Source organism: Lampetra planeri, chromosome 44 (genome assembly GCF_965212315.1).
Source record: "Lampetra planeri chromosome 44, kcLamPlan1.2.h2, whole genome shotgun sequence".
NCBI lineage: Eukaryota > Metazoa > Chordata > Hyperoartia > Petromyzontiformes > Petromyzontidae > Lampetra > Lampetra planeri.
In genome coordinates this window covers 4,222,749-4,236,207 of record NC_136150.1, presented here as the reverse complement: position 1 = coordinate 4,236,207, position 13,459 = coordinate 4,222,749, and the positions used below count along the sequence as shown (strand labels likewise).

Below are 13,459 nucleotides of genomic sequence, written 5' to 3'. Positions count from 1 at the left end.
CCACATTTGCACGCGTTGCACATGTACTCTCGCGTGTAAACGCAGGTGCATACGTGTGCTCGTGCGTTTACTTTTCAGTGCGTGCGTACCTCCGCCTCCTCCGGACCCAGGAACACCAAGCGCACCGAGCCTGGCAGGACTGCTGTGGTTGCGCAGTGAGTGGAGGAAACTGTGTTCCCGTGGCATTTAATCCTGGCGCGCCGACTTCATCTGGCTGCTCACCGCATGTGCGCGCAAAAACAAGACAAAAACGGACAACTCAATGTTAAACCCCGATTGAATCGTCGCATGCCAAAAACCACGATCCTCGCGATCAAACCAGCCTTCTCGAACCCAGACTTCCATCTCATGGGATTTATACTGTGGTTGCAACAGACAGGGCAACCAAGCGGGCGAGTGGGCGAGCTTTCACGCTTACCCTGGTTGGTGGGTTGACACCGGATTTGCCGATTGAGCATGCCAAGCTGTGGCAATCACAATTGACCAAAGCTGAAAAGCAGTCCCAGGAGTTGAGCAGCGCGGCACGAAAAATGGAAAAGCGTCACCGTGTTTCAACATTCAGAGCTGTGACAGCGAGAACACCGGTGCACGGGACAGCCGGCGTATGACGACTGTTGATAGGTTTACTATTACTATTGAATTATTAATCTCATTTTTTACAGCTTCAGCAAAAAACTCCATGCCTCTTGGCAACACCACCCCTATTCCACCCTGCCCCCCACCCCCTTACCAATACCACAGCCCCAACCGCACACCCCCGCAAACTTAGCCACAAGCTCCCCTGGGAACCACTTGCCACGGAAAAAAAAATACAAATTTAGCGTCACTGCCGTTAGGAAAATAACCACATCTCAAGTAATTCGGTCCTTAAGAGAGGACCTAAGAAAACAGTGACTGTTATGCCATCTCAAACTACATAAATCTGCTACCCATGTACCAGCAGAAAGAGGCACATTTCTGTTTGCAAGCACAGAAATCGGAGCATCATGAATTGCATCTATCATAGAGGTTACACACACTACCGATATGATGGGGACACAGGTCACGTGATCTGTGGGTACACTTTGAAATGTGGAAATCATTCACTCGGCATCGCTTCATGGATGCACCTTGTAAAACTGCCTCCACAGGACATCAAACTGGAGCGCAAAATCTTTCATTTATTTTCAGGACAAGGCTTTGAAGCTTTGTTTTGTTGTCCCCTTTAAATAAAACATGAAAGCAAGAGAAGGCTCACTTGGAGGGCATCAAAACAACGCGCGCTGTGATCAGAACTCAATGCGCGAGTGAAGAGAAGGACCTGGGATTGGTGGGAGGCGAGAAGGTGTGAAGTGTATGGGTAGGTCAGGGTCTCTTATTTCAGGTGCAATGCATCAAATGGGACCAGGTACAAAGGCACAAAGACCAAGACAAAGGTAATGCAAGAACAGCCACTGTTAACGCATTAACAGATTATAACTCACAAGGTGGCGAGGAAGCAGAGTCATTATTTTTTTGTGAGGGGGGGTTTAATTCGCTGATATATGCAAACTTGCTTACGTAATAAGTTGCTATTATGCCTAAATAATACATATTTTTCGATTTTAAAGCTTTCGTGACTGCAGTGGTTCATCTTCTTGGTTCTTTCGGTAAAAAAATAAAACATAATAAAATAATTCTCACGACGTTTCGGCCACAACGCAAGCACCCGTCCTCAGGTGGAGAACGTCGTGAGAATTATTTTATTATGTTGTATTTTTATTATTTTATTATTTTCCTTCTACGTGACTTTACCGAAAGAACCAAGAAGATGAATACATATATTAATCAGTTCATTACAGCTGTTCAGACCTACGAATTAGAAATATGGGCATTGACAAAGAAAATGGAGGTGAAGCTGAAGGGTGTGCACAGAAGCCTGGAGAGATGTAGGCTTTGTACTCCACTGAGAGGAGTAGGAGGATCACATGAATTATAGAACACATACACGATATAGAAATGATATTGACAGTTAATAAAAGTAAATGGGCTTGGGCAGCACACATCGCTAGAAAGGATGATGGCTGGTCAGAATCAGAATATATATTTATACTTGAGAAATCCTATGAGCTATAAAGCTCTTTGACAAAGATGTCCAGTCGGGGCGAGTCAGAACTTTACAACAAACAATACAAAATCACGATAGGAGTGCAAAGTATATAAAAGGTATCTTCTTGGTTCTTTCGGTGAAGTCACGTAGAAGGGAAATAATACAATAATAAAAATAAAACATGATAAAATACAATTCTCACGACGTTTCGGCCACAACGCAAGCAGCCGTCCTCAGGTGAAGAACAGGCCTGTCGGAAAGACAGCGTCTGAACTTCCGACCGCCCTGTTCTTCACCTGAGGACGGCTGCTTGCGTTGTGGCCGAAACGTCGTGAGAATTGTATTTTATTCTGTTTAATTTTTATTATTTTATTATTTCCCTTCTACGTGACTTCACCGAGAGAACCAAGAAGATGAATCCCTGCATTCACGAAAGCTTTAAATCGAAATATAGAAAAGGTAAGCAAATCACTTTTTAAAAATATGGTGGTCGATAAATGATGGGAGTGACGGTCAGGGGAGGGTTCATACTCAAGAGGACGTGGATCATGGAGACTGAGTAATGAAGTCAGCTCGTGGAAAAAGGAGCTGGAAGCATTATTGCATTTCAGAACCATGAAAGAAAACTCACACAGTAGTGGACTTGAAACTCTCTGCCGACGGCTGTCAGTTGGTCCAGTTTGGTTGGTTCCTTTAAGCCCCGCGTAAAAACATTTATCTTTCAGAAAGCATTTACTATCTTAAATGAGGCACTTCGTAGCTGTCCCACCCCAATTGTCGTTGATGTAAAGTGCCTTGAGATGTTATGATGAAAGGTGAAGTTGTAATAATTATTATGAGTGGATTCAAGTTTATTTTGTTGAATCAGGTGACAACTCAAGAGACGAGGATAGTCTCATGTGAAAGTGTGACCTGAGGCATTGGTCTGCTAGTAGGGGGTGATGATAACCACGTATGATCCCAATTGAGGAGTGTGTGTAATTTTCAAAAATGGAAAATTTGGAACCAAACACCAGCACAAAAGTCGCCTGTTCTTGTGAATTACGTCAGGGGATCTTTTGAACGTCCAGTGTAAAGCAGACAACGTTCAGTAATAAGTCATTACACCCGCAGTAATAATCAGGGCGGCCGCTGAATTCGAACTGTGAACCTCTGCAACGAACAGAAAATGCGCTTGCGCTAGGCCGCGTCTCCACCCATTCGCCATGGCTGATGATGAAGATGACTACTACTGATGTACTGAAAGACATTTGTTCGTCATTTCGCTTTTAACACAAGAACCAAAAGTGGAACAGAGATGGTCAAATACATACACGGTAGCCTACCAACAGTGGAGGGATCATGGCTGGTGATGACTGAGAAAGTGAGGGCCGCTGTGCACAACCGCACGTAACAAACACAGAAACCGCGCTTCCCCCAGTGGAAACCGACTGCCCTTCAAAACAGTCTACACAGTCTACACCGTGTCACGTTTATAGACAGCAAAGTGTTTTTACTTGTATTATTCTGGGCCCCAATTCTGCAAATGAACAAGCAGCTCGAATAAGCAGCAAGTTTTCCTAATTTTGCGTCGTTACTCATAAAGTAACGCCGTGAAATGAGACACCACCACCACCACGAGCGTGACTGCGAGCACATTAATTATTCAGCAGCGAGGGGTTCTGTATCACTTGCCGGTGCAGGAGGCTGCTACACAAACAAAAATCTGCCCATATAGACCTATACTGTTGGAGCAAGTGCTGTTCGCGAGCACTTATTGAGATTGTAACAGCCCACGTTGGGGTGATGTGGCCAGCGCCACACTTGACCACCATTTTTTCCGCAATGTTGAAGTTTTACACTCTGCAAAAGGTATGAATTTTGAGATGGAGATGACCTAGGAGATAACAGGCTTAGATATGACGTTCCACAGATGCTAGCTGTATCTGGAAACTGAACTTCTGGTAACCAAGATCGTAGCAAAATGCACAAACCAGTGCACTACTGCTCTCTAACAACACACAAATAGAGGCCTACAAAAATATATAAATCAGTCACCCTTACAAAAAGCAACGCTGAGCATGGTGCTTGCCACAGTCTGTGTGTGTTAGTGTGCACATGCAAGATTCTACTAGGAAGTTTGCAGCAGCTGCTTTCCAGCAACGATGGGAAATGCAAACGCTCACGACAATGAGCAGAATACCAGGCGGCTAAAGCACATCATGTTGGTACGGTGGCTAGCACAGGTAATTCATCCGTCAGTCATCTCAGTCAGTAAACCCCTAACACCAGGGTGTGTTCAGTAACCTCCTGCCAGAAATCCTTGAACACTTTACATGGCCTCAAAATGCTTTTCAGGCCATAAATCAAAGAACCGATCACGTGCACACACATAAAAGGCTAAGATCCACGTTTCAGGCAGTGCATGGTGCTGGCCATACCACCCCCTTGCATGCCATGCCAGCCTTATTAGGTGCTCACTTACAGAACTTGTCCCAAAAGTCGATAAGGCTATATGTGGGATGACTGGTAAAAGATGCTACTGAATAGTTGGCAGCAGTTGCTATAGAGCAACAACGGGAGGTTGAGAAGTGACGCTATTAAGAATCATGAGAATGCCGAGCGGTTAAGATACAAGTTGGCACAGCAGAGAATGCAGGTGGGGCATCTGCAATTTTTCTCAGTTACTCCATAATACCTATGTCGGTGCCATGACCTGCGAGCCTTCAACAATCGAAAGGACCTCAAAAGGCACAGATTGGTACAAACACACCGGTGACGTTCCACAACTTAGTGGCAAATAACAGTTGTTCAATAAAGAAAGAAAGCTTTAAGTCAAGAAAGAAAATGTTGTATTTTATAAAGACACAGGTCTCCCATGAAGCCTACAAGGACTGTTTAGGGCAATGGCTGTTGGCAAGTACCTATGTGGCCAACATCACATCCCCGCCACCTTTGTCTCCCCAGTGCTGATGTTTACACACCCTACCAGGTACTCATTTAAGTCTGCATCAAACTAGGGGAAGGCCAGGACTGGTTCAGATATTCATCACCAATGTTGACTGCGGCGAGCCCGAATCGAACTCGGGCCACTGGGTTCGTAGTGCAGTGTGCAACCCACCACCCTACTACTCCCCCCCACCACACACTAAAGTACTAAACGGTCAGTCATGCCATAAACAAACAGCGCCCATGCAATGTACTTTTATTTTTTATATTATTTTCTTAATAGCGTCATCTTACACAGTTGGCAAAGCTTACACTTCACATTTACCATAATAGCCACGGCAGTTTACTGTAAACGTCCAGCTCGCTGAAATAGAGGCACTACAAACCACGGGTGAATTTAAAACGGCGTACGCCAGCCTCCACAGTATTAAGAGCTGGGCTACCTAATTATTTGAGTAACAGATTACTTGGTTAAATTATCAGACCAATCGACTAACACGAAAATAATTTAGGGAAAAAGTGTCACCTCTGTTCCCATATGTGCCACTGGATGGGAGGTGATGGGGCAGGGTGGCTATAATGTTTAACAGGGCCAGAGTAATTGACCACAAAACAAGTATTTGATTATAATTGTTTGACGATTACTTGGTTAAATCGACAAGATCCGCAGTTATACACAGTATAAACAATACAAAGTTTTGCAGGTGTATCACAATGTCTTGGTTACCCACACAGGTGTATAGCTAATTTTGTTAATTGTTTGGTTAAAAAAAAAGTAGCGTGATGATGCCTTCATCCAATCATGAACTGACAAAGCATCGTCAGTTTTTTTCCATGAATTTGGTATGCAATGGGTTGTGACATCACATTCAAACGAGCCATGCAACATGCCAATCGATTTGATCATAATTAAAATTGAACTCGTTCCAATGATCGATGACATGACATTTGGACACCAACATGTCTGGCTGTTTTCACCATCAACAACACTGACCAACATGACCACCAACACAGTGTCTAGTCCACACTTGTCCACCAACACCACCGACTACCAGCATAGAGCGTGCAGCATCACGCAATGCAACCAAACGGAATGATGGAACACATTATTACTTGTGCGCCCATAGCAAAAGGCGCTGCATGAATGGAAAAATGGAGAAAGAGAAAAACTTTTGGGCAAACTGCAAATAAGGAGCCCTGGCCACATGCCCATGGCATCGACACAAACACGGCGCCTGTGCACGAGGGGCGGAGGAATGTGTGGCCCTGAGATCGTTTTTTAATCAGCGCCTGCACGGTTCCAATAGAGGCGACTGCGTGACTGCGATTATAATCATGTCAGCCCTCATTAAAACAATGCGATGAAGCTTAAGATAGCACTGCGGGTACCAAGGCACGCTGCCTGCTGGCACTGTGTATTGCAGTGACACTTTGAGAAAGGTTATTTACTGTATACGTATCATATTAAGGTGTTATTACGTCTTTACAATGCTGAGGAGGGGGCAGGGTACCGAGATGGGGCTTTGGAGTGGCACTCAGAGGTTGGCTACTTTAAAAAGAGACAAAGCCACATGATGATGAAAATCATGATGAAACGGTAAGAGCAGATATTGGATTTTGAGTGCAAAACTTTCAAGAGCTCAATATCTCGCATAAGGGGCAGCCAGGGTGAGGTGTGATTGTATCATATCAACATCAGCCATAACGACCTATTGACCTTGACAATACAGATCTTTAAAAAGACCATGAAAATGTATGTGTTCAAACAAGTGCAGGTCAGAGCAGATCTCAGTGGACAGTCCTGAGTCAAAAATGGAAATTCCTCATTCCTTTGGCAGGAACCTCACTTGCCTGGAACAACCACTGTTGACTTGCAGCAACTGTTGCAGCCAAAGCAGACTGATTCTCATTATAGCGCAACCTTTTCACACCAACCGAAGCATAACATATAATACAACCCGTATCTAAAATTGAGTCAGCATGCTAGAAAAGGAATGTTAAGTCAATGGCACAAACAACCAGATACTCAGTTTAGACTACATACAGTTTACGCCCAAGACAGGTTCAAACATCTATTGCCACTGCTGATTCGCATGGCCAGCAAATAAAACAAGTCACACACAACGTTCAAGGTCAAAAGGTTATTATGACCTATTAATAATGGCAAGCAGCACACATTGCCATGGCTTCTTTCTGCTCAATGCATAGGCTGTTGCAGAGTTGATAACTGACCTCCGAGTTCTGCAGGGACTATCTTATCAGCACTGCCCTCTGGTTTCAGGTCTTCTCCTTGATTGCCAACCTCTGGGTGCCATTTCAATGCCTGCCTTGGCAATCTGCCCTTCTCCAACCTATACATGTGTCACCCATGACAACCTCCCTCATCCTGATTATACCTACAATACCTTCTTGCCAAGTTAATTTCCATATCTCCAAATTGCTTACCCTATCTTGTCATCGCTTTCCTAGCAGTCTCCACATGCACTTGAATTTATGTCCAGAAACTTCTTTGACAGTCATGTACAGACACAGTAAGAGGCCCCCAATTACCTTCAACAGACTAATGGGGAAATTGCTGAAAGCAAGCATATATTAAGGCTGACAATGGTACACCCACAACTGCCAGACTGGGGTGACAACGTGACCGTGGTGTATTTTTACAACATAATTAAGTATAATTATTGAATTATGTTGTCATAACAACCATTGCCTAAATATAATCTGACAGCAAACTACAAACGAACATTATAAACAATAAGCCATTTGATGGTTCTTTGAAAAGATATTTGTTCCAACTTTCTCATATCCCCCAATGTTTTCATGGGGACCCCACTACCCAGTCCACAGAAAAGCATATTTTACAATTGAAATAAAGTATCATATCAACATCAGCCATAACGACCAGAGTCTGTCGAGAAGACAGACTCTGTCTTCTCGACAGACCTGTTCTCCACCTGAGGACGGCTGCTTGCGTTGTGGCCGAAACCTCGTGAGAATTATTTATTATGTTTCATTTGTATTATTTTATTATTTCCATTCTACGTGACTTTACCGAAAGAACCAAGAAGATGAATCCCTGCAGTCACGAAAGCTTTAAATCGAAAAATGAAATAATGGAATAACAAATAATTAAACATAATAATGTGTAGCCAGTCAAAACACTGCTTGTTGAAGACCTGCCTATACTGTATAGATCACGTTATGTGACCATACGTCATCACCTTGCATAGTGAAGGTTCGTGAAGGTTGGAGGAGGGCCAAGCCATGGTTAAATATCACTGATTTTCGTCATGGCCAGGAATCAAAGTTAGGTCACTGAGTTCATAACTGTGTGCTCACCAACGCATCACCGCAATTTGAATGTGAAATAGACAACATAAGTGTTCTTAGTAATGGGGAAAAAAGTGATTCAACTCTGACGATTCAAGAAATAATTGTTTTTCTAATACCGTGATGACTGTAGATTAATGGCTGGAGGTTTTTTTTTAAACTGAGTCAATCAAATAAAAATATACATGGTGAAAATAATCGAGTTACACACAGTTCAATGTATGTTTCATGAGCATAGATATCACATCTAATGAATTGTTACAACGCTGAAGTGTTTTATAAATTGTCTTATTTAGATTTATTTTGTTGATACAGATTTACTTTCACTTTTGTTGACTTTTCCGATTGTAATTGTTTTTATGATGAAGAATAGAAGCACCTTTGTTTAAAAGCAAAAAACTGAAAATTATTTCTCGACGAAAATCTGAGTAAAGAATGCCACAGTAAGAATTAGATAACACGTGAAAAGACAGTTAAACGTCACAACAGCAGATGTTTGAGAGAAGCACATTAACACTTAACATTGGCAAACAAGTTCTAGATTGGAACAACTTGCTTGTCCATGAAAGGATCACCGAGTCTCATGCTTTTTCAAGAGGGTCCTGCCAAGTTGTTGCAGGGGGGGTCAATGGTCGTTATGCATAATTCCAACGGAGTAATTTGCAGATAAATGTAAAAATAAGAACCATGAAATGATGGCCTGCATTTTGCGAAAGATGGCACAGGATGTTTATAGTTCATGCACCCAAGTAATGGTCAGGGAGGCCGCTTGTTTCGAACCGTAAACCTCTTGTAACAAGCAGCGAACGCGCCATCGCGAGGCCGCGTCATCATAACAGTAAACATAACAACCAGTTCTTGTGCAACAAAAAATGTATACGCACACATTAAAACATTACAAACCTCAAGTATAACAGCAGTTGTAGTGGAACTAATTAAAGCGCATTATTAAACATCATAAAGAGGAAATAAAAGGTGTCGAGTGCAACTAATTAAAGCACAGAGTTATCCGTCACGAATGACAAACCCAGTAAAGGCAAAAGGCCTCAACAAAAGTTCAACACCCCAGGTCTCCTTTGGACACTCACCTGCTTTATAAAGTACACGAATACAGTTTTAGGCGATACACCATCTCAGTCAGTCAATAAAGCTGCCCTCTCTCTTCGCAATGGAGGGCCATTGCCTGAAACATTGCAGCCTACTGTATACGTCTCTCCTACGAGGAAGTGTTAATGACAAAGGCAACGTTGCTTTTAAGTCACTGCCCAAAACGTCCGCTTGTTTTACAATCTGAGATAGAATTTACAAGGCAGTGCTTGTTGTTACTGATCACGCAAGTGAGGTGTTGGTATACACAGCCGCTGCTGTAATTAAATTCCACTATTTGAAGTTTAAACAACGCTGGCCTGGCTGATGAGCTGTAGAGGCGCCAGACAGGTCTTTCACGCTACTGTGCATTAAGCAACTAGAGCCCTGACTAACAACGATGGCGCAATGCTGACTTTACGGTACATTACATTTCCACAACCCAAACCAACTCTGCCGTCTTGGTAACAGCCAGACGGGAGAGCGGCGTAAGTTGTGGTGACGGCACGTGCTCCGTCTCGTTATGACGTGCCCTACCAATGTGTTCTCTCTTGGCTCTAAAATAACGTCTATTTAATTTATCGGTTTATATCCAGCGGACAAAGTCAACAGTGCACGATGACCTCTAAGATTTCACCATTTATGAGCACAGTCGTGAATAATGAATGAGAATTTACACAACGTAATGACTATTGCAGGGAGGGGAGGGGAGGGGGAGTGGTGGCGCAGTGATTTGCGCACTGCTCTGTGAACCCGCAGACCGAAGATCAATTTCAAGCCACAGCTAACATCAGCGGAGATCGATGTTTGAACCAGTCCTTGGACTCCTCTTTTTACCAATCCTGGCTGACCAACGTGGGCAAGTGTGGCGAAATAATCCCCATGACTGTCACATGACTGAGAAGGCCTCATCTAGAAGTCAGTATTTGGCATTGGGCTGCAAATCATTATTATAACTGGTTGTTACATCGCAGTACCGTGGGAGATGGCGACGGCTTGGAGAGGCCTTCAGGAATCAAAGCTGATGATTAGGATGCTTAGAATTGGTTACCTACCCCTTACATAAAAAAATTTACAGGTGATATTTTTTTGCAGAGATTATAGATGTGTGAGAAACAAGCAATATTACTCTATATTCACAGTATTATGATAAAAAAAAGAATGCCCTTTATCTTTCCAGGATAGCCTCAATGGATATCAAAAGCACATTTTAAGGATGAATGTTTGACCATTGCCATGATAGTTTGGCTGATGCATGTGGGAGGAAACCCGGAGAAACCATCAAGCGTATGAAAAATTAAAACCACTCAAAAGTTCTGCTGAGGGCCAACCATGGGGGGGAGAGGGGCCCGGGGCAAATCACACCGTGTGGACCCCCCAACGCCTTCAAACTAAACCGGAAGTATTATATCTGACACCATGACGTCAAAGCTCGGGGCTTTTTGTGTTTAGTTTGTTTCCCTTGCCCAGCACTTCTAATTAGCACGATTGGCTACAGGCTACGTATGTTGGCGAACGACGTCTTGGGCGCGTTCGCTCCATTGGCTGTCACTCAGTCGTCAGTCTCCACCATCGCATATTCTTCTTTGACAAACGAGCAATTCCCCAATTCCGCGAACGTTCTCAACAGTCGGGATGATCTACAGGATTTAACTTTGCGAGTTTTGCTTAAATGTTCCTCATTCTGTCTCTAAATGTAAACTCCAAGCATGCGTATCTTAATTCCTCTTTGTACATTTTTCCTCGATAAAGTCCCAATTAAAAGCAATGCAACATTAAAAAAACTGAACGCAGCGTGGTTACGGTGCTGAAAAAAAAAAACGCACGCTCACGTAAACTGCGGGGCTTTGGAAAAAAAGCAGAATCATCCATTAATGTGTTGTATTTATGCGTCTACGCCGATGCTCCCCGTCTTCACCAAACCCACAATGACCAGCGTGGCGATAAACCATATATTAAAATACCCCAACACGACCCATAGGGCTAGGGAACGATCCTCATCGACTAATTGAGTGTGCATGTCGTAGGAATTGTTTTTAAATGGACTGAGCGATGGCGCAACTGCGCTCTGAACCTGGTGATCCGAATCCCGACCACGGCTAACATCAGTAGCGAGTGATATCCTAAACTTCACCAACCCGCACCGAGATCGGCATGAAGTGTGGTCGAACACACCAGTCGATACGCACTGCGTGGGAACGGCCCTCAATGCAGCTGTGGATTGTCGCGTAACCGCATTGCAATCATTTAGAGCCGAGTCTTTGACACACAACCAAGCTCTGGGATTATCACTAGTTCAACACAAACACAACTCGCTGTGGACACCCACAAACACTCAAACACATCGCGTCAATATAAACACACAAAGTTTAAACGTTTAACAGCTTCCCAACTAAGCTATGTCACGAGTCCGTATGTCTGTAAAGGGCAGGGGGGAGGCATGATACCTCTCTTAAAGACGCTGAAATAAGAACGAAACTTTCGAATTAAGTTGTTGCTGTTGAGGGAATGACTATAATGTACAGAGAACATTTCGGACAAATTCATCAAAAAAGCTTTGGCGCAAACATTTGGAGCCGGCGATCAAAAGAGGGCTTATAAACGTGACCTGGAAGCTACACGTCGGCTGCCATGGTGGTAATCGATACTTCCAGAAACAAACCGCATGTTGACAATTGTTACAGAACCCAAAGCGTGAGCCACAACTTTTCCCATCTTTGATGATTGCTACTAAAACTTTACAAAAACGATTGTATAGGCCCGTAGCGCTTGGCCTATACATTCCCTACATCATGTACGCATAGCAACAAGGTCTTGACCAATCGCAGACACTCCGGAGACGGTCACGTGAGCGCGCTCAACCAAAGGGCGCCGAGGAAAATTGTGGGGACGCCTATCCGCTGTATGAAAACGAATGCACTTAACCACCAGAGGTAACTTGAGGTAACGTCTTAAATAACACCACCGCCGCCGATTGTAACCGAGGAAACACCGCCACCATCATCTGAGCTAACCTTACGTAACAGAGGTAACACATCAGCACCTCGACCACTGTCTGAGATAACCGAGGTTATGCCTGAGGTAACAACACCACCACGACTATCTAGGTAAATTAAGCTACACCACAATCACCACTGTCTGAGGTAACTGAGGTAATGGTATCGCCACTAACAATCACTAACCTGAGGTAACAGCTGAGGTAACACCACACTACCACTACCTAGGTAGCTGAAGACCACCAACAACAACACCACTGTCTGAGGCAACACCACCGTCAAAAGTTAACCGAGTTTAACACCAGCACTACCGTCTAGAGGTAACCGAGGTGAACCAGTTCACCCGTACAAATGAGACTGACCTGGTCTCTTTAAGTCACCTGGTTAAACAAATACACTTGTCTTAACAACACCACCACCATCACTACCTTAAGTAACCGAGATAACATGAACAACACAGCCTGAGGTGACTTGAGTTAACACCACGACCTTAGGTAACACCACCACTACCTTTGAGAACTAAGTAACACCACCACCACGGAGATAGCACCACCACCTGAGGTAACTCAGAAAACCCCACCACCACTTAGTTACCCCTTAGCTAACTGTGGTAACGCCAACACCACCAACACCGCCGCGGCCTGAGGTAACTCAGATAACCACGCTACCACTTAGTTACCCCTTAGCTAACTGTGGTAACACCACCACCGCGACCTGAGGTAACTCAGATAACCCCGCCACCACTTTAGCTAACTGTGGAAACATCACCACCACCGCGGCCTGAGGTAACTCAGATAACCCCGCCACCACTTAGTTACCCCTTAGCTAACTGTGGTAACGCCAACACCACCGTCGTTAGTTTATATTATTGTTATCCACGGGTTCACCTGCTGCGGCTGCGGCGGCGGCCTTCAGCGGTGTCGCCTGGCAGGGCCCCTTGCGGCGTCTCCTCTCGTCGCGAGTTCCCAGCCCCTGCGAGAGGGGAGGGGGGCCAGGGAACGCGGCGGCCATCAAAGAGCCTGCCGCGTGAGTGACGTCACGCGGGAATGAC

General features: G+C 44.3%; 1 protein-coding gene across 2 annotated transcripts in view; it reads right to left on the bottom strand.

The window, feature by feature from the left end:
* The window catches only part of LOC144732840 (serine/threonine-protein kinase A-Raf-like), a 37,968-nt gene extending 24,509 nt beyond the window's left edge, over positions 1-13,459 (bottom strand). The window contains exons 1-2 of one of the 2 annotated variants that reach the window (XM_078614460.1): positions 13,296-13,459; positions 90-214 (exon numbers count right to left, since the gene is read on the bottom strand). In XM_078614460.1, coding sequence (XP_078470586.1) covers positions 90-186 — 97 coding nt within the window. In that variant the 5' untranslated portion in view covers positions 187-214; positions 13,296-13,459. Of the gene's footprint in view, positions 1-89; positions 215-9,414; positions 9,846-13,295 lie in introns of those variants that run through there. The other variant, XM_078614462.1, reaches the window with a different exon arrangement.